At 48.2% G+C, this 20,420-nt stretch overlaps 2 protein-coding genes across 3 annotated transcripts in view; one reads left to right on the top strand and one right to left on the bottom strand.

Annotated features, from left to right (window-relative positions):
• The first annotated feature begins 4,466 nt into the window (after window positions 1–4,466).
• On the top strand, window positions 4,467–12,101 carry GTPBP2 (GTP binding protein 2). Of its 2 annotated transcripts, XM_032409753.1 has the most exons (12): window positions 4,467–4,656; window positions 6,417–6,443; window positions 6,730–6,914; window positions 7,266–7,374; window positions 7,555–7,752; window positions 8,052–8,226; window positions 8,385–8,604; window positions 9,020–9,155; window positions 9,293–9,351; window positions 9,896–10,067; window positions 10,470–10,634; window positions 10,870–12,101. In XM_032409753.1, the coding sequence occupies exons 1-12, from the start codon at window positions 4,471–4,473 to the stop codon at window positions 11,044–11,046; spliced, it is 1,809 nt and encodes a 602-aa protein (XP_032265644.1). In that variant the 5' UTR covers window positions 4,467–4,470; the 3' UTR covers window positions 11,047–12,101. The 2 variants fall into 2 exon arrangements, with proteins under 2 accessions (XP_032265644.1, XP_032265646.1); XM_032409755.1 differs by lacking the exon at window positions 7,555–7,752.
• Window positions 12,102–15,971: 3,870 nt separating this feature from the next.
• Window positions 15,972–20,420, bottom strand: part of POLH (DNA polymerase eta) — a 33,738-nt gene continuing 29,289 nt past the window's right edge. Inside the window, exons 10-11 of the mRNA XM_032409756.1 lie at window positions 18,252–18,421; window positions 15,972–16,496 (exon numbers count right to left, since the gene is read on the bottom strand). Of these exons, the coding sequence (XP_032265647.1) occupies window positions 16,331–16,496; window positions 18,252–18,421 (336 nt within the window). The 3' untranslated portion in view covers window positions 15,972–16,330. The remainder of the gene's footprint in view (window positions 16,497–18,251; window positions 18,422–20,420) is intronic.

Here is a 20,420-nt window from a genome sequence, read left to right on the forward strand (position 1 = left end):
TTAAAAAGGAAAGAAAAGAGTTCAAATTATAAAGAGTTAAGGCTGTGGCATACAAACAGGATCCAGATCATGGTAAAGCTTTACAAGTCCTGTTAAAAAGTTTGAACTTGATGCCTGTAGGGGGATGGGGAAGCTTTGAAAGCTATCAGTAGGGGAGTGACATGATTAAATTTATAAATTTAATCTCTACACCTGCTGCAGTGTAGAGATTACATTACAGGGAGGATGACAGAGGAGGCAGGGATACCAATTAGAGCTGCAGTTTTCCAAGTGTATTGGTGAAAGACACCTGAACTCTGGTAGTCACGGTGGGGTGGAAAGAAATTGGTGAACCCTAGAGATATTTAGAAGGTCCAATGAGCATGACTTGGTGGTTGATCCCAGGAAGAGGAAAAGGGATAAAGACTACCAAGAAGACAAGCAGATTTTTTAAGTTTAGCAACTATATGGCCAGTTGTGCCATTCAATGAAGGAGGGAACACTACAGGAAGACCAGGTTTATTGGTGTGTGGGTATGGAAAAAAGATGAGTTCAGTTTTTGACAGGTTGACTTTGCTGTTCCACTGGACAGTGAAGAGATATTTAGGAACACCATTAGGAATAGAAATGTGTTTGAGAGTCATCTGTGTAGGAGTGTATAAGATCACCCAGGGAGGGCACATAGAATGAGGATGAGCTAGGATCCTAAAGACACTAATGTTTAGAGGATGAATATAGAAAGAAGAACCTAGGTACTGAGGAGTACCTAGAGAGGTATAAAGAAGAATAGACAAGTGTCAGGTCATGGAGGCCAAGAGGGGTGTGTCTCAGGAGGTAGGGAGCAGAGACCAAACATACTGTAAAAGTACAATGATTAAAATACTGTGGTGTTGGTTCAGGAATAAGCAAACAAATAATAAAATAGGAGAGAGTCCAGAAACAGATCCATATATATGTAGATCTCAGTATATGATGAGGGTGACTTTCAAAGCAAGTAACTTGAGACAGCTCCTTATGCATTTAAAATAAAAAACATCAAATTAGTTCCTACCACACATCTTACATAAAGATAAATTCCAAATGAATTAAAGATCTAGGGGCACTTGGGTGGCGCAGTCGGTTAAGTGGCTGCTTCTCGGTTTTGGCTCAGGTCATGATCTCAGGGTCCTGGGATGGAGCCCTGTGTCTGGCCCCAGGCTCAGCAAGGAGTCTGCTTCAGGATTCTCTCTCTCCCTCTGCCCCTCCCCCCACTCTTGCTCACGCTCTCTCGCTCTCTCTCTCTCTAAAGTGAATACACAAATCTTTTTTTAAAAGATTTTATTTATTTATTTGACAGAGAGAGACTGCAAGAAAGGGACCACAAGCAGGGGGAGTGGGAGAGGGAGAAGCAGGCTTCCTGCTGAGCAGGGAGCCCAGGACCCTGGGATCAGGACCTGAGCTGAAGGTAGACGCTTAACAACTGAGCCACTCAGCGCCCCAAATAAATCTTTTTAAAAAATGGATTGAAGGGGTGCCTGGGTGGTTCAGTCGGTTAAGTGTTTGCCTTTGGCTCAGGTCTGATCCCAGGATCCTGGGATCAAGCCCCGAGTCAGGCTCTCTGCTCAGCAGGGAGCCTGCTTCTCCCTCTTCCTTTGTGCCTCCCCTCCACTTGTGCTCACTCTATCTCGCCCTATCTCTCAAATAAATAAATAAAATCTTTTAAAAAATAAAATGGATTGGGGCACCTGGGTGGCTCAGTTCATTAAGCGACTGCCTTCGGCTCAGGTCATGATCCTGGAGTCCCAAGATCGAGTCCCACACTGGGCTCCCTGCTCGGCAGGGAGTCTGCTTCTCCCTCTGACCCTCCCCCCTTTCGTGCTCTCTCTCTCAAATAAATAAATTTTAAAAAAATAACAAAATGGATTAAAGATCTAAACATAAAAATAAACCTCCAAACTCCTTGAAGAAAATATTGGGGAATAATTCATAATCTAGCAGTGGGGTTACCCTAGGCATGACACAAAACCAAGAAAGTATAAATGGAAAGATTGCTACTTCAAATTTATTTTTAAATTTTTTTTATTTTTTTATTTCATTATTTATTTGTCAGAGAGAGAGGGAGAGAGAGAGAACAAGCAGGTGGTGTGGCAGGCAGGGGGATTGGCAGGCAGAGGGAGAAGCAGGCTCCCCGCTGAGCAAGAAGCCCAACTCTGGACTCGATCCCAGGACCCTGAGATCATGACCCGAGCCAAAGGCAGATGCTTAACCAACTGAGCCACCCACGTGTCCCTGAATTTAAAACTTATGTAAAGGTACTCTACACAAAGAATAAATGACTAATTATATACCAGGAAAAATTGTGTGTGTGTGTGTGTGTGTGTGTGTAATCCCATAGCCAAACACCTCATAAGCAACCCCTCCAGGAAACCAAACACATCTACTACCTTCCATTTCCCAGGACCCTGATCTCCTCCTAGACAGTCATCCCTGTTTAGTCTACTCCTCTGCCAGCCTTCACTCCTGTCCATGGTAAGCTAGGTTGTTCAAGAATGGGATATCAGAATAGGTTATCCCCTCCCATTTCTTAGAAGAAATTCTCCACTTAGGAGACAAGAGGATTGGGATGGACGAAGTGAAATTTTGTATGTTGGGTCATTGAAAGACACAAGGAGATGAGAGGATGAGTGTTATCAGGCAAGTGCAGCAGGCCCCGGTTATCAAGGGAACACAGAGTTGGTGGTGGTGAGAATGTTGGGGGAATAGTCTTGGCTCTCCCTTCCAACTTCCATCCTTCTTGAGATCTCTTACTGAGTTCCTCAGTCTCAGCCTCTAAGTAGCAGTTTTCCTGGCAGGGTCGTGCCCCTGGCTGGAGTTGACCTCTGCAGCATTACCTTCCTTTCGCTGAATAGGGTGGAAAAGAGAGAAGTCATGCGTGCTTTCAACCACTGAAGATGGCAAAATTGGCTGCATCTGCTGGGCCCTTTTGCAGATTTTGGTCCTTCTGCTTCCACGGCTTTGGGGAGTTATGCCTTGTGGAGAGCAACTGAATGATAAGTAACCCACCTCCCTCCTTGTAGTCTTGAGGGGAAGCCATGGACTCCACGAGGTCTGAACCCCTGAAAGGATCACCAGAGGTAAGTCACTGTTGCAGCTTCTAGTTTTCCAAGGAAAACTGAGACCTGGAGGGAAGGGTCGTTTTATTTCCTGGCTGTGTGAGAGCATCTCGATGTTTGTGAAAGAGGGGAAGTGGACATAGGGTGAGTGGTGAATCATGAGACAGCCATGGGGCTAGGAATTGAACCCTGGCGTCCTGACTCCCAGCCCTGCAACACTAATTGCTTCTCCACTCTGCCTTTCCAGTGTCTTGTGCGCTGGTTTTCTGTCGCTGAGTGTTTATTCTTTGCCGACTGCAAGAGCCCTAAAGAGCAAGAGAGATGGCTTGGCGAGAAAGTCAAAAGTCAGTAATCCCCTGGGCCCTTGGCCAAGTTTCTATTGCCGGCCACTTCTCCCAGCCACAGCCCTAGCAGTGGCTGACGTAACCCGAGCCCCAGCCCCGCCCTAAGTAGGGGCCAGGCGCCTCCTACGGGCCTGGCTATTTTAAAACTAAACTCGCTGTGCCGGGATTGGTTCGGCTTCAAAACAAAGGGGAGGGGTAATACTCGCTAAGGGCATCCTTGTAGCCCTCGGGCTGCAAGGCTGGTTTATAGGTTCGGGCCTCGTGTCGGTGGCACCGCGGTGTCTCGGGTTGCTAAAACCAGCCCCCGGAGGGTACCAGCCTGGTAATAAAGTAGTGACTACTGGGTAAAGGTGGCATAATCATCGCAACAATAACAGCCGTAATTAGGCTAACCACCATCTGCCTCCGCCCTGGCATTCGCCCTGACTCACCCCGACGGCACGCCAGCTGTCGGGGAAGAAACTGAGGCAGGGGCGGAGCCAGCCGGCTGGAGGGACCAGTCGCCCTGAATTTTGCAGCTCTCCAGGTCCAAAACCTGTTGTCTGGGATCTCGCTAAGGGGCCAAACCAAGGAGCGCCCACAAAGGTTGATTCTGATGTAAGCTCTCCGCCTCGGGTGACTGCCCCACCCCCAGGCCGCGGGTCCCTAAACTTCTCCCCCAAGGAGGCCCTAGGAAAAGACCCGCTCAGAGCAAGGAGATTGGGAATCAGACTACAGCTCCCCTAGGCCTTTGCGCGCAAAGGCGCACTCCTTGCCTACGCCCCGAAGCCACGCTGCGGCCCCTTGAGCTGCAATGCCTCCTGTGAATTGTAGGGCATCGGCAGCTCATTTAGGGGAGGTCCCAGGCTTGAGGACTCTATCTCCCGTGGTGCCCCGCGGCTGTTTCTGACGCGACCCCGGTCCAGAGAAGGGCGGGGGCGTGGCCTGCGGAGGGCCCCACCCCGCTCTCCTCTGGCTGGCCCGACGCGGCGGTGGCAGTAGGGGCGGCGGCGGCGGCGGCGGCGGCGGTGGCGGTGGGGGGGAGGGGCCGGGCGGGGGGCTGGTGGCAGCGGCGGATGGACTCGCGGGTATCGGAGCTGTTCGGCGGCTGCTGCCGGCCCGGAGGGGGCCCGGCCGTGGGCGGAACCCTTAAGGCTAGGGGGGCCGGCGGCAGCAGCGGCTGCGGGGGCCCAAAGGGGAAAAAGAAGAACGGAAGGAACAGAGGGGGCAAAGCCAACAACCCTCCGTACTTGCCCCCCGAGGTGAGCCCCATGAGAAGTGGCGGGTGAGGAGAGGAAACCGGGACTCTTTCCGGTCCCGGGACTCCAGGGAGGCGGAGCAGAGGGAATTGATACCCCCTTCCGGTGTCAGAACACTGTGGGGAGAGGAGAACCCTTCCTTCCGGTCCCAGGACCCCTGGGAGGACTTTCCTTCTGGTGTCAGGACCCCAGGGAGGAAGATTGGGGAGGGAGGATTTCTGAAGGAGGATTCTGATCCAGTAACCTCAGGAGGAGGAGTGGCGAAAGGGTATCCCACTTTCATCCCCTTGGAGAAAGCAAAGTAGAATGCCCTGGCTTCATCCTTCTCCTGCAACAGAAGGGAGACTGCATCCTGGGATGAGAAGGCAGCAGAGTTTTCTAAACTTGTTCCACAGGGGAGGAGGGGAGTACTGGGGAAAAGAGCAATATGTTCCGCCTCTGTCCCTGAGTACACATATACACACACATAAAAACAGACAACAGTCAGGCTTAAGTCCTCTTGCCCTTTGTCCTATGAGGAAGTGGGGATGGCTTCCTGCCCCATCTATCCCTAAGGCAGAGAATAACTGCTGTTTTGTCCCTCTTAGGAAAAGAGGACCGAGGGGGAAGAGCCTAAGCCAGTGGTTATCAAACTTTAGCATGTATCAGAATCACCCGGATTGCTGCCTCACCCCTGGAGTTTCTGATTCAGTAGGTCAGAGGTGGGCCTGATACTCCGCATTTCTTACAAGTTCCCAGGCAGTGCTAATGCTACTGGTCCTGGGATCACACTTTGAGAACCATTGGCCTAGACCGTCATCCTTGTACCACTTTTCTGAAGCCACCCATCCTAATTCTTCACCTTTAGCAAAATGATAAAAAGGAAGGTCTTTGTTAATGGGAAAAGATCTCCTTTTACTCCATGAGGTAGAGATTGTGGGTGAAGACCTGTTAGAGCCTGGAAGTCAGAGGGCCTTGAAGAGATGGAATGATGACAGGAAGGAAAAAAGAAAAATGGCCAGGGAGGAGGAGTGCCAAAATGCAGGACAGGCACAAGAAGCAAATCTCTTATCCTGTTGCACCCTAGAGGGGAAGGCTCAGGCAACAGGTTGCTTCTGTGGTGGGTCACCTGATAGAGGGAAGATGTAGAGGAGGTTGTGGGGGTGGATTCAGGATTTCATCTCATCTGAGGCATGTGAATCTGGTTTGTGGAGTCTGTCCCCTTTATTGCATTTCTTGAGTTTCTTCTCTTCATCTCAGCCCCAACTTTGGAGCCCTGCCCCTCATTTTACCTGGGCTAGTCTCTCATCAGGCTTATAGTGACCAGCGCTGAGCTCACCCTTTGGCCCTGGTCCAGAACCTCTTGCAGCCTCTTACGCTTGGTGACATCAGCTGAGGGGGTGGGCTGGAAGGAAATGGTGTCTCCCAGACCAGTGGCAGAGAATGACCTCAGCAACCTGAACACAGGAAATCTGGACTTCTGGGGACAACAGTTTGAGGCCCCAGGGAGAAGGAAGGGGTGATCTTGCATCTAGGAAGAGTATACCACCAGTAATCAAAGAAAGGAGGGACTAGGTTTTTGTTTCTGGCTCACATGGGTGACTCACTGTATTCTTAGAGGCCTTCAGAGAGGTCCATTGGGAGTGAGTAGAGGGTTTGTGTCTAAGCAGGTGCCACTGAGGTTCCTGCTCTCTCAAGTTAGCTGCCTGGGCCCCAGCAGGAATCAGAGGGAAGTAGAAGTTGGTCAGGACCGTGTGTCAAAACTGCTTTCTGTTTCTTTTCAGGCTGAAGATGGAAACATCGAATATAAAGTGAGTCTTAGGCTGGGGAGGGGCAGGTTGTCCTTGCTGGTATGGGGTGATTTTTTCTGAGATCCTTCCAACCCCATGATGTATAGCAATTTAGGGATATGATTCAGGGTAAAGGCTCTATACCTCATTCTGTTGGAGGGGGACTCACTGTTTGAGGAGACCAGGGATGAGGGGCTTTAAGTGGGAAGGAAAGGTCCTAGTCCTTACAGCAGGACAGGTGGGAGCATGTGGGTTTAGGAGGAGCATCTCTGACTTGATTTTCTTATGACACCTCACCTGTCCTAAGCTGAAGCTGGTGAATCCATCCCAGTACCGCTTTGAGCACCTGGTGACACAGATGAAGTGGCGGCTCCAGGAGGGCCGCGGTGAGGCTGTCTACCAGATTGGGGTAGAGGACAATGGGCTGCTGGTGGGGCTGGCTGAGGAGGAGATGCGGGCATCCCTCAAGACCCTGCACCGGATGGCAGAGAAGTATGCTTCCCAATCCCTATTCTCTTTACCTAACTGGAGCAGACCTGTGAATACCCAGTCACCTTGGGCCTGAGGGGCCAACGCGGGACTTTCCTTCTGCTACCTGCTCTTGACAAAGGGCTGAAGTGGGGAGGGCTAGTGTTCTGGGTTCCTCCATATTGGACCGAGGCTTTTTTGCTCCTTGATTTAAGATTTGTTTGTTTAAAAGGATGTGGGATAGGCTGGAGGGCGGTAGGAAGCGAAGTCGCGTGTTGGGAGGTGTTGAAAGGCCATTTGGTCCAGAGCCAGGTTGGAAGGTGGGGGACAGGAGAGTACAGGTGAGATGTGGCAGCCGTGGCCTTGCTCTGACAGGGTCGGGGCAGATATCACTGTTCTCCGGGAGCGGGAAGTGGATTATGACAGCGACATGCCCCGGAAGATTACCGAAGTGCTGGTACGAAAGGTCCCTGACAACCAACAGGTGAGCATACACCCTTCCCTTACCTCTCACACCCTTGCTCCCCAGGAGGGTCACTGGCCTGGGAACCTGGGGGCGTCCAGGTCATTATTTGGTCCCCAGGGAGTGTCACTGCCCTTAACCCACCCATCCGTGGAGAGACGTAAGGGATTGGAGCCCTTACCTCTCGCAATTCATCCACAGTTCCTAGACCTCCGTGTGGCCGTCCTGGGCAATGTGGACTCAGGGAAGTCGACTCTGCTTGGAGTCCTGACCCAGGGAGAGCTGGACAATGGGCGGGGCCGGGCTCGGCTCAACCTTTTCCGCCACCTGCATGAGATTCAGTCTGGCCGAACCTCCAGCATCAGCTTCGAGATCCTGGGCTTTAACAGCAAGGGAGAGGTGCATGCAATCAGCGGGACCCAGTGGGGCCAGACTCTGAGGATGGGATGGTAGTGGTGAAGGACGGAGCCCGAGGACAGAGCCCAAGGGCAGACTTTTTGGAGTAGTGTAGAAGACCCTGAGGGCAGGGAACAAGCTCTGTCTCCTTAGAAAACAAATGGGGAATCAGCTGAGTTAAATCAGATATGGGGCTCAGGGGTAGGAGGCAGGGTCACCCAGTGACTGGTTTAGGTCCTGGCGACTCTTAAAGGGTTGGGGAGGCTGACAGGGGGCACTGAGAGCCCTGGGCTCTGGGCCAGGTGGTGAATTACAGTGACTCACGGACGGCAGAAGAGATCTGTGAAAGCAGCTCCAAGATGATCACGTTCATCGACCTGGCAGGCCACCACAAGTACCTGCACACTACCATCTTCGGCCTCACCTCCTACTGCCCCGACTGCGCCCTGCTGCTCGTCAGTGCTAACACTGGGATTGGTACGGGGCAGGGGGGCAGGGACGGGGCTGGTGGGGGGTGCTGACCCTCCTACCCTGAATCTCCTCGAATCCGGGAGTCAGACAAACTCTCCTGTCCCCCCTGCGCCCTCCCACATTCTCACCCCTCTCCTGCTGCCCGCCTTCCTTCTCTGAGGCAGCTGGCACCACAAGGGAGCATCTGGGGCTGGCCTTGGCCCTGAAAGTGCCCTTCTTCATCGTGGTCAGCAAGGTGGACCTGTGTGCCAAGACCACAGTGGAGAGGACAGTACGCCAACTAGAGCGGGTCCTCAAGCAGCCTGGCTGCCACAAAGTCCCCATGCTGGTCACCTCTGAGGATGACGCTGTCACTGCGGCTCAGCAGTTCGCCCAGTCACCCAAGTAAGCCTTCCTCACTCCAGAGCCCTGATCACGGGGGAGGCTGCCGCGTGGCGTCCCACCCCAGGACAAGACCAGTTCTGGCTCAGTTCTGTGTTTTTTCCGGTTGGGATTGTGGGAGGGAGTCTGCTAGCCAGCCTGGAGGCTTGCTGGTGCCTGGGACGCAGGAGACAAAGTGCTATGCCAGGCATTCGCTGTCTCCCTTGGGCTCCGGGATGAGCCTTGTGAGCCACATTCCTTGGCTGGCTCACAGAGAAAGGACTCAGAGCTCCTGACAAGGTCAGCAGATAGGAGAGAGGTGCCCCTGCCCACCCCCCCCACCCCCGCCCTAGAAGCTCCCCATTGCATGCAGGGAGCTCTAGCCTCTGCTTCCTATTAGAAGCTTCCTCATCTGTCCATTCCATGCCTCCCTCTACAGCGTCACTCCTATCTTCACGCTGTCCAGCGTGTCTGGAGAGAGTCTGGACCTGCTTAAAGTCTTTCTGAATATCTTGCCACCACTCACCAACAGCAAAGAGCAGGAGGAACTCATGCAGCAGCTGACGGAATTCCAGGTAATTTGCCACCTGAACGGGCAGTGAGTTGGAGAACTGGGAGGGACTAATTCTGACCGAGCCCTGAGCCTGTTTCGAGATTTTGGACTTGCCAGCCCTACTTGGCTGGCTGTTGATAGCGTTTCCTTTGGCCTCAGGTGGACGAAATCTACACAGTACCGGAGGTGGGGACAGTTGTTGGAGGGACACTTTCCAGGTGAGTTGCTTTGCTTGCTCCCCACCCCCTTCAGCCCTCACATACCCATACACTCCATCATGGCCTTAAGGAGACCTTGGAGTTGTACAGACCCATCTAAGCGACATGCTTGTTTCTGGATTGGGCTTTCACCATGAGAAGAGCTGGAGAAGGCTAGTCTGTTGACTCAGGAGGGAAGAAATAGTATTGCCGCTAACTAGAAATCTCCAGGCTCCTGAGGGAGAAGTGTGGGTCTTGAGCCCCAGTTGTATTCACCTGACATCATTTCCACGTAGGGAAATGAGAGATCCCTTAAGACTTTTTTCAAAGCAGAGGGTGTGTTTAGTGTCAAAGCTGCAGGTACCTCTCACCGTCACTACTGGCCTTTCTAGGTATTAGCCGTTAGAGTCTGAAGCTTGAACTGGGGCCTCCTCCCCTGCCCCCCCCCCAACCGAGGGAGTCAGCTTAGAAGGGAAAGAACATTCTGGGTGACCCTCGCAGAGAAGCAGGTTGTAGGGGAGGGGGTGCTAAACTGACACCGTGCCACCTGCCCTCTGGGCCGCAGTGGGATTTGCCGTGAGGGGGACCAGCTGGTGGTGGGCCCCACGGACGATGGCTGCTTCCTGGAGCTGAGAGTGTGCAGCATCCAGCGCAACCGCTCTGCCTGTCGTGTGCTGCGAGCTGGTCAGGCTGCTACGTTGGCCCTCGGGGACTTTGACCGTGCACTTCTTCGCAAGGTAAGGTGGGAGGATGGGTTGGAGAGGGAACCCAAAGAGAGGTGCCTGGGAGACTGACTGCTTGAATGAGAAGCTCCTAAGATGCTTCAGAGGAACTCAAAGGAAACAGTCTCTAACCCAAGAAGCTGGTTACATAGACTGAAAAAGGCTTGGAATACTGAGAATACTTAAATATGGATCATTGTCGTCCAGGAGCCTAGAAATACTAAGCATTAGAAGGATTAGAGGACATGGCAGGGATGAGGAAGAGTTCTAAGTGGAGAGTTTGAATACTGTCTTCTGAGGTCTTTGTGTTCGAAGTCCTAGAGGAAGAGGTTCGGGAGCTGGAGGGGGTGTGACGGTGGTGGGGGAGGGAGAGACTAATGCAAGGTCTGCCCTTGGTCTGGGGCTGTGCCTCCGCAGGGCATGGTGATGGTGAGCCCCGAGATGAATCCCACCATCTGCTCAGTGTTCGAGGCAGAGATAGTCCTACTGTTCCATGCCACCACGTTCCGGCGAGGCTTCCAGGTGACAGTACACGTGGGCAACGTACGTCAGACAGCAGTGGTGGAAAAGATCCATGCCAAGGTGAGAGGGGCCCAGCCATGCCGTTTTTCCAGGGAAAAGTTAGAATTCTTCTGCCTCCAGAAAGGAAGGAGGCCTGGCCCCAGACTCACAGAGAACTCCCTGATCCCACAAAGGGGACAGAGCCCCACTCTGGGTGGTTAGAAGCCTGATAGGCCCCTGAGGGTGGAGAGCCACGGCTGGTAGAGAATGGGCCGGGAGGCACTGTCCAGGACGAGTGACGGCGTATCTGCTGCAGGACAAGCTGCGGACAGGGGAGAAGGCGGTGGTACGTTTCCGCTTCCTGAAACACCCAGAGTACCTGAAGGTGGGCGCCAAGCTGCTGTTCCGGGAGGGTGTCACCAAGGGCATCGGCCATGTCACCGATGTACAAGCCATTGCAGCAGGAGAGGCCCAGGCCAACATGGGCTTCTGAACTCCTCCAGGCAGGCACAGCTCCATTGCTGTCCCTACAATACATGAGGTGACTTCTGGCCATGCTGCCCACTGTTGGCGGCTCTGTGTGTTAATAGGCAAGGGAGAGACCGGTGCTCTCTGCCCCATGCTCCCTGCCACCTTTCTGGAGAGGTGCCAAGCTCGGTGTGGCCAGGGAGGGGCAGTCCTGAGGGAGAAGACAGGAGAATTCAGGGCAGTGCTCAGCAGCTGTGTGCCCACCTGGTTGGCTCATCAGCCCTGGCAACCCCATGGCCTGTCTGCTGGAGGGAGCTGACCACCGCCACCCTGGCCCCACTGTCGAGACTGGGCATGATTCGCCGGTGTGGTCCCTGCACTTCAGGAATTGTCACAACAACTGGGGGTGGTCCTCGAAAGCACTCCTTTGTCTATACCTCTTCTCAAGGCCATGTAAGTTGCCCATCTCTACTTGACTGTGGACAAAAGACATTTGCTCCTGGCCATCTGGTGGCCCAGGATCTGAAGAAATGGCACAGGGACAGAGCTCCCACCTTGTGCTGAGACATGAGGTCTGTTCCTCAGCTTTGTCTCCTTTCCCCTCTTCACTCAAGGGCCATTTCCCATTTCTCTGCTCATAGGCCCCACAGGTGCTATTTGTCGTGCTGGCCCAGGCGTGGGGCTGCCAAGCTCAGGTTTGGCATACCGAAGGTCAGCTGCATGTCAGTCAGTCTTGTCCCCTCCTCTGCAGTGATTTGTTGGTTTTAATGCTGGATCAAACAGTGTTTTACTTTCCCAGACAAGTGACTGGGGACCTGACCCACAGCTCCTCATCCTGCCACCCTTTCCCCCCCCTTCCTGCTCCCATGTAAGTCCTCCCTCTGTTGCAGGGAACCTGGAGGAAAGGGAAAGATGTTGCCATATTTCCTACTCTTTTAGGGCATGGACTCCCTCCTTTCCCTTTGTTAATGTCCTGGGTTCCCCGGACTCAGGGATTTGTTGGTTCAGGTTTCTCTGCATATATGTGTGTGTGTGTGTGTATATATATATATATATATACACACACACACATATATATACACACACACACACATATATATACATATATATATATTTAAATACACACATATATATTGTACAGAATAAAAAATGTTTTATTGAATACACTGTGCTTATGCTTAAGATATGGGCTCAGCTTCCAGAGCTAGATTCCTCTTCAGGATCAGACAAGTGAAACCCTAACACTGCTGAGCCCTGAATGGGGAAGGAACCCATCTGGTGTCTCATTCACCATTCTTCCTTTCCTCTCCCTCCCATGCGATCAGTGTTCTGGTATTGTGACCTGGCTATTCTGGCCTATTTGCATAGTTCTCAAGTGAGTAGAATAGAAAGTGAAACTGCTGCCTTTTCAGCTGAGATAGGTAACCACGCCCCCTGCTGTGGTCACAGTGGTGAGGAGACCGCTCCCGTGCCTGTCAGAGATTTGAGGATTAGCGTGCCAGCTACTTAATGAAGAATGGATCTTAGAGTCTTGGCAATCTGGCCCTCAGACTTTCCCTAGCAATGCAAAATAGCCTGAAGTGAAGTTTACGTAGCCTAAACTGGCTTCTTGGAGCTCTGAGGGCCACCCAGCGAAACCTTAGTCCTTTCTTCCTGTTTCTGTGTTCAGAGTACCTGTCATGTTTTATGGGACTGCGTTTTGAGTACTGATCCTTACAAAAGAAATTTGATGATAAATGTGGCCCAAGGTCCCATGAGGCATTCTGTCTACAGGGTTTTTTGTTTGTTTGTTTTTAAGAGGGAGAGTGCGTGCCAGCGAGCAGCCGGGTTGGTGTTGGGTGGGGGGGTGGACAGAGAGAGAGAAAATCTCCCAAGCTGGGCCTGACACAGGGCTTGATCTCAAGACCCCAAGATCATGACGTGAGCTAAAATCAAGAGTGGGAAGCTGAACCGACTGAGCCACCCAGGCGCCCCCATCTCCAGGGTATTAAAGTAATAGCTTCCCTAACTATTCAAGCTCTGCTGTTTTTAAAAAATATCACTGGCTTAACTTGCTACCGTAAGAAGCCTGTGGTTGAAGAACTTCCTCTTCCTCCTGCGTTGGGGACTAAGAGCTATTTACTTCCTTCTGTGCAGTTGCTGATAAACAGCTCTGAGAGTAGGTTGTATTCAGCAAAAACGTACTATAGCTTTCACCCAACACTGACTTTTGCATGTCTGTCTGCTGTCCCCTCCACAGGCTAATTGTCAGTATGCTGGGGCAGGGTTGGCATTTCCAAGAAAACAGAAGGTGTGCTGCTGGTATGGTCGTGACTAGTTACCCATTCCCCCCGTCTTGGCCTCTAGAAGTCCAATGAAACCAGAGTTCCTACCACATTGCTTTTCTATATGACTCTTTCCAATCAAAGTGTTCAAAATTTGTTCCACTTAATCTGTATAGTACCCGAAGGAGAGTATTGCTTCATTTTAGGGTTTGTTTTTTTTTTTTACTTTTCACTGGATTAAGAAAGGAAATTTCAGAAAATGATCTCAGTACTTACTTTTTTAAAGATTTTATTCATTTATTTGTCAGAGAGAGAGAGCACGCACACACAAGCGGGGGGGGGGGGGGCAGGCAGAGGGAGAAGCAGGTGGGACTCGATCCCGGGACCGAGGGATCATGACCTGAGCCGAAGGCAGGCGCTTTTACCGACTGAGCCACCCAGGTGTCCCATGATATCAGTATTTAGTAAGACATCTTCAGGAACCTGTGAGCTATACCTTGCTACATTAATGGAACATTTAGGAGGATAAAAAGATGTGTAAAGCAGCCCCCCCCACCACACCAGTGGCATGTACATTTTTACTCCCAGTTCCAGTAATCATCTAAAATTATTTACTACGTATGTTTCATCCAGTGAATCTCAAGCACCTATTATGTGCAAGGCACTGTGAAGAATTCTTGCCCTCAAGAAACTACAAATCTATTAGGAAAGGGCCATGTACACAGTATTCAACTGCTACAAGAGGAAAATATTTTTGAAGGAAGAAGTAATTTTCTGCTATACTCAGCGTTTTTCAAATGCTGCCCCCTTCTTCAAACTAAATACAGACCCCCCCCCAATTTATAAATAAGTTTGAAAAGCAGTTCGTTTGTGTATTATGTATGAGAGGAGGGATACGTACACCATTCTTCCTACTCACTTCACCCAACACCACCTAGTTCAGTTCATCTTCAGTTGGGTTCTCTGTGTAACACAAGGTTTCCCATATCAAAAAAGCTGATTTTCCACATAGAAGAATGCAGATTAAGAATACAGTACTATAAACACAGATAAGTGCAGAAAGCTACAATAAACCCTAAGCTAAATATTCAAACATCAGAAGGGAAGACAGGAACATGCCAGTGACCCTGAAAGCCAAGCCCTACCTCTTAAGTTTGTACTTTAGGGTTTAAGGAAATGTCATTGCCCTCTACAAACCTGGCTGGCCACGCCATCTTCTAGATCAGTATTTCTCAAACACCCTGGAGAATCCTGTTAATATACAGATTCTGATTCAGTAGGAATGGGGGTAAGGCTGAGACAATTTCTTTCTTTTCTTTTCTTTTTTTTTTTTAAGATTTTATTATTTGACAGAGACAGCGAGAGAGGGAACACAAGCAGGGGAGTGGGAGAGGGAGAAGCAGGCTTCCGGCTGAACAGGAGCCCAATGTGGGGCTCGCTCCCAGGACCCTGGGATCGTGACCGGAGCCGAAGGCAGACGCCTAACAACTGAGCCACCCAGGCGCCCCAAGGCTGAGACAATTTCTAACAAGTTCCCTGATGACCCTGATGCTGCTGTTCCTCAAAATCACACTCAGCCTAGGAAGATTCTAGAGATGATCTAGTTCTGAGCATGACTTACCCAATCTAAACAGAGTTCCTGAACTGGTCCATTAACAATCTCATTCTACACTAGACCAAATGCAAGAGGTAGAAGGGCCAGTGGCTAAAACTGTGGCCATAACAGGATTTACTTGTATGAAATGCAGTATTTATTGAGCAGCTTCTGTGTACAGAGCCCTACCCTAAACTAGTTATCACTTTAGGGTTTCAGGTCTTCACCTCATGTTCTCAAACCTCACATTTTGGTCAAAGCATTATCTGAACTGCCCCCGTCACAGAGCTTGGGGAAAATTTTTTAAAAAAACGTTTTTTTCTCAGTTCCTATTTTGTGCCATCTTTAAGCCACGTACTTTAAATACACTGTCCTCAATCTCCCATAATCTGTAAGGTTTATCAGTTGTACAGATAAGGAAAGTGCCTCTCCCAGGCTTCGAGGCCCACACATTTGTATTCTGACGCTGCCTCCCTAAACTCTGATAATTAAAAACTCAAAGCAGTGATATCTGCAAGATAAATTAGTTTTTACATCTCTGTCAGCAATGGAATTGGGATCCATGCATGTGAAGAGATGGGAGTTTTAACTCCGCATCTAACTGGATTATTTCTCTTACTAAAAATTTCATAAAATTACAGATTTCCTTGCGAAGTGAGCATATTTCCATCTCCTAGTTTACAGGTAAAATATTAAAACCCTGCAGCAAGCCTGAGGGCAGCACTAGTGTGTTAATGGCTTAAAAAATGATTCCAATGTCCGCATGCCCTCAGGCCTAGGGCGTTTATTACTGGAGGCTGAAGGGCTCTTGGGATTTCTTTTGCTTTGAGGAGAACCGGCAGGAACAGCCTGTGAGTTTGAGGAGTGGGGCTGCAAAAAGGATTTTTGCAACTCCAGTGCAAAATGATAGTCCATATGTTCTGGCATCTCCCAGACAGGTACCAGAGAGCCACACTTCTCACAGGGCACTTGGTCCTCAGCTGCCATAGGACTTGGGGTAGTAGTTGATTTCTGAGCCACCTCCAGAGCAGAGCTGGAAGTTAAAGAAGCAAGCCTGCTTGGGCTGTTCTGGGCCAAATCCATCTCTGTAGGAGTTGTTTTAGAGGATCCTGGCTTCAACGCTGCTTGACAGACAGGGGTGCAGTCTGGATACTCTGCTGGAAGACAGTTTGTTAACTCTTTACGGCTGGACTGTGGATTTTGTGGAGTGAAGAAAACTGAAGGATTATTAAGCTGTTTCTGTTTTAGAAGTAGATTCTTCAGCTTAAAGAAGGGCTCAGTTCCCATAGTACGACTGGTTTGGAAAGGTAAGGAGGGCTTGGATGGTGAATTGCTCATGGGGGCCTGGGTAGTGGCAGTAAGAGATGACAGTGAAGCTTCTTTGACTTTCTGCTTTTCTGCAGCTTTTTGGAAGAATGATTCCAGAGAAGTGGTTGCTCTCTTAGTGGCTGTCACTGCTGGGCCACATCCCTGGGTCTTACCACATCCCTGGTAACTGGCACCTTTGGCAGAGAACTTGGGTCATTGCTCAAGAAGGTGGTGATGTCTGTGCAAGATGAAGGGGCAGGGGCGGAGAATTTGGTAGCACAGAGGAAGAGCATTTTGAGGGGAGGGGACCTATATAGAAAGTAAAGGAACAAGATTAGCACTAGGTCACATACGCAGTTTGTAAATGACTGGAATTATGATTCTGCCACAAGAGGAAACTATTACTGCAGTGTTCTTAAATATTAGGGCATCAGATTAGTACAGATTCAGTAGACCTGGAATACGCAGAGAATATGCCTTCCTAACAAGTTCCTAGGTGATGCTGATATTGCTGGCTTAGGACCACATCTTGAGAACTGCTGACTTGGTGAACACCTAACCACGTCAGACATATACAAAATGGATCCCCTGACAGCTAGGTATCATAAGGTATATCAGAAGATACATAAGAGCAGTTATAATTTAGGATTGAGGCAAGAAATTTTAGGGCAACAAAAAAGCTTTAGAATATTTAGATTGGGAATTCTCTTGAAAAAATCCTGTTACCCATTCTGTTTTTAAAGAGGGCACCACCATTATAACCCTCATTCTGACAGACTTGCAACTCGAATTTCTAGAGAATGAAATCGCACAACTGGAATTACCTAACCTAGTCTCAGAAACATTTCAAGAAATTCCTGCCATGTCTAATTACTCAAATAATTTTCACATGAGTTGAATTTCAGACGATAAAACATGCTTTTATATACAGATTAGTCTCTCGATAAGGTAAAGAGTAAATGCCGTTTTAAAACTGTTATGACAGTATCTCACTATCCCCTGGTTTCATGCTTTTGGACACTCTTATAATCAGATCATTTTGATGCTTCCCTGTCAACAGATTTCACATTCCCGATAAATTATTAGAGTCTGTCAATTTATAAGGTTTCATATGAACACAGTATCATATTTATCTTTTAGTTCAATGAAACTGTTCAATATTTGAAACTAAACACATATACCAGGAAGTAAAAGTTAAATAAACTATTCCACACAAAGAACAAAGATTCCAGCTTTAGAGACCCCATCATATTGTAGTCTGCACATACAGTAGTACCCACAGAGTTAGATAAGCAATAACTTAGAGGTGTTCAATGAATATTTATTTATTTATTTGTAGTTGACACAATGTCACATTAGTTTCAGGTTAAATTTTATTTTTTATAATCTTCAGTATAGATCTATAAGTAAACAACCAATTTATGTTTCTCACATAATTATATTTCCATTGTGAATTAGGAATACTTTTTTCAATGTAACAGGCTATGTTAAATAAAGGATTCCAATACTGAAAATCATTAATATCTGAGCAATAAATAAACACATTCCAATGATATATTTGGTTATTTTTCATTACCAAATGAAGTGAAATTTAATATGACATTCGGTATTATGCCAGTGGAGCTTGTAATTGAGTTGGGATGTTAGATTGAGATTATCAATAAATACAGGTCGCTTTCATTATCAAGGAAGATAGTTTTAAGATAGAACAATCAAGTGTTGAGAGAGAAGTTCCCAAGTGTATCCTTGAAACTTGAGTTCCATACTCACACATGCAATTGGTTGTTCCCTCTGATGGCAGCAAAGGTAGGGATAATATTGGTTTACTTTGCGTCTGAAACCCACCCCTCAGAACTGGAATGCACCAAATGTCGGCACAGAAGCTGTAGTTGAGCTGCCTTATTTCTGGTGTTTCTGTTGTGTTCTGCCATTCCTCTCTGGGATAGGTCCTACTAGCAAGAGTCACCAGGAACCTACCCCAGCTGGAAAGCTATATACCCACGAATTTTAGACCAAGTCAGGGTACAAGTGTCTTCTAAGAAGACAAGCTAGAATTCAACTCACCAGTCAGTTTTGATTCCTGAGGTGTTACAGTTCCTGATGACCGCAAACGCGTCATGGCTCATCTTGTGAGCATCATAGCGGGTAAGGGCACAGCAGCGGCGCACGCTGCTGAGACGTTTGTCTCCTTGTATATGAATGCTCACAGCCAACTGGGTGGCCACCCTGTCATTCTGTGGGTATAAAAGGATTGAGACCAGAACTAAAGTTCTTGTGAGCATCTGGATTTTATATACTGAACTCGTGTGAGAGGAAATTAAGAACCAGGGTGACAGAATGGTTTGGAAATAATCACCCTTAATTAATACTTTAAACAGTGATATGACAAGGATCTTATACGTCCAGAATTACTTTTGGCATAAAGTCCTTTTAAGCTTAAAGATAGATAAATTTCCAGGGATCCCTACTGTGTTGCATTAGATACAAAGTGGGAGGAAAAGCCCCACTTTAAGGCTTTTAAAGCCTTATGAAGCCTTATAAAGATAAATGAGAACAGAGCGACACCTAGTGAGCAAAGGCAAGTAGGCCCATAACAACTGGGATCCTCTCCCTCTTTATGTGGCCCACCAAAGAACAAACATTCACCACCACCAGTTCAGCTAACAAGGGGCAAACAGGTAGTTGTGGATGATTTCTGACAGTGTACAGTTGACTTGTAGGACTCCTAGATGTGGAAACACAAGAGAACATACCAAACAATACCATCAGGAAAGTGAAAAAACCCTCAGAATGGGAGAAAATATTTGCAAATGATTTGTCTGACAAGGGACTTACACCCAGAATATAGAGAGAACTCTAAAAACTCAATGATGAAGACACAAATAAACCACTTTAAAAATGGGCAAAGGATCTTGACAAATTTCTTCAAAGAAGATAAGAAAATGGCCAATAAGCACCTGAAAACCATATCCACTAGTATGCTAAAATAAGAAAAAGGCAGTAACAAGGATATAGTGAAATTAAACCCTTTTTACATTGCTGGGAATGTAACATAGTACAGCAACAGTCTGGTAGTTCTTCAAAATGCTAAATATAGTTACCATGTGAACCAGCAATTCTAATCCTAGGCACATACCCAAGAGAAAGGAAACATGTCTACACAAATATCTGTACATGGATGTTCATAGCAACACTGTTCATAATAGCCAAAAAGTGGAAACAACTCAAATATCCATTCACTGATGAATGGATAAACAAACTATGGCATATCCATACAAGAGAATATTATTCATTCATAAAAGGAAAAAAGATACTGATACATGTTACAATATGAGTGAGTCTTGAAACTATTACGTTAACCAAAAGATCTGAAGCCAGCCAAAAGGCCACATATTGCCTTAGTCCACTTACACGGAATGTCCAGAATAGTAAGTCTATGAAAACAAAGCACACTAGTGGTTGCCTAGAACGGGGTAACTGCTAATGGGTATAGGATTTCTTTTCTGGGTGATGAAAATGTTCTTGATTGTGGAATGGTTGAAACAATTCTGGAATATACTAAGTTCAAACTACTAGCTGTATACTGTAAATGGGTGAATTTTATGGTATGTAAAATATATACCAATAAAGCTATTTTTAAAGATTTTTTTAAAAATTTACTTATTTGAGAGAGAGAACGAGAGAGATGGAGAGGGAGAAGGGGCTCGATCCCAGGACCCCAGGATCATGACCTGAGCCGATCGCAGATGCTTAACTGAATGAGCCACCCAGGCACCCCAATAAAGCTATTTTTTTTTCTTAAGGAAAGGATAAACTAATCATCAGATGTCAAATCTTTGACTTTATACTCTCTCTCTAAAACTGCCAGTAATTTTCTGTCACTTGGACTATATTTAAGTTGCAATAATTTACAGTCTAATCCCTGAATGCCCTTTTTAATGGCTCTGTATTCTGATGAAGATCCACTGGATCTTCATCAGATTGCAGGGGGGGTTAGATAAGAAATATACAAAAGAGTAGAGGCAAATAGTAATGAGGGGGATGAGGTAGTCATATGTTCACAGTTCTAGGCTTTCAAAGATCATGTTGAGTTTTATGGGAGTTCTATGGAAGAAGATAAAAGATTTCTTAAAATTTCCTACTCTAGGGGCGCCTGGGTGGCTCAGTCATTACGCATCTGCCTTCAGCTCAGGTCATGATCCCAGTGTCCTGGGATCGAGCCCCACATCGGGC

The sequence above is a fragment of the Phoca vitulina genome, unplaced genomic scaffold (genome assembly GCF_004348235.1).
Source record: "Phoca vitulina isolate PV1807 unplaced genomic scaffold, GSC_HSeal_1.0 scaffold11, whole genome shotgun sequence".
NCBI classification, from domain to species: domain Eukaryota; kingdom Metazoa; phylum Chordata; class Mammalia; order Carnivora; family Phocidae; genus Phoca; species Phoca vitulina.

Coding starts and splice junctions, on each gene's coding strand:
- GTPBP2 (XM_032409753.1), top strand. CDS start 4,471: ATGGACTCGCGGGTATCGGAGCTGTTCGGCGGCTGCTGCCGGCCCGGA. Junction 7,753..8,051: donor GCTTTAACAGCAAGGGAGAG/GTGCATGCAATC, acceptor GCTCTGGGCCAG/GTGGTGAATTACAGTGACTC. Junction 9,156..9,292: donor AGCAGCTGACGGAATTCCAG/GTAATTTGCCAC, acceptor CTTTGGCCTCAG/GTGGACGAAATCTACACAGT.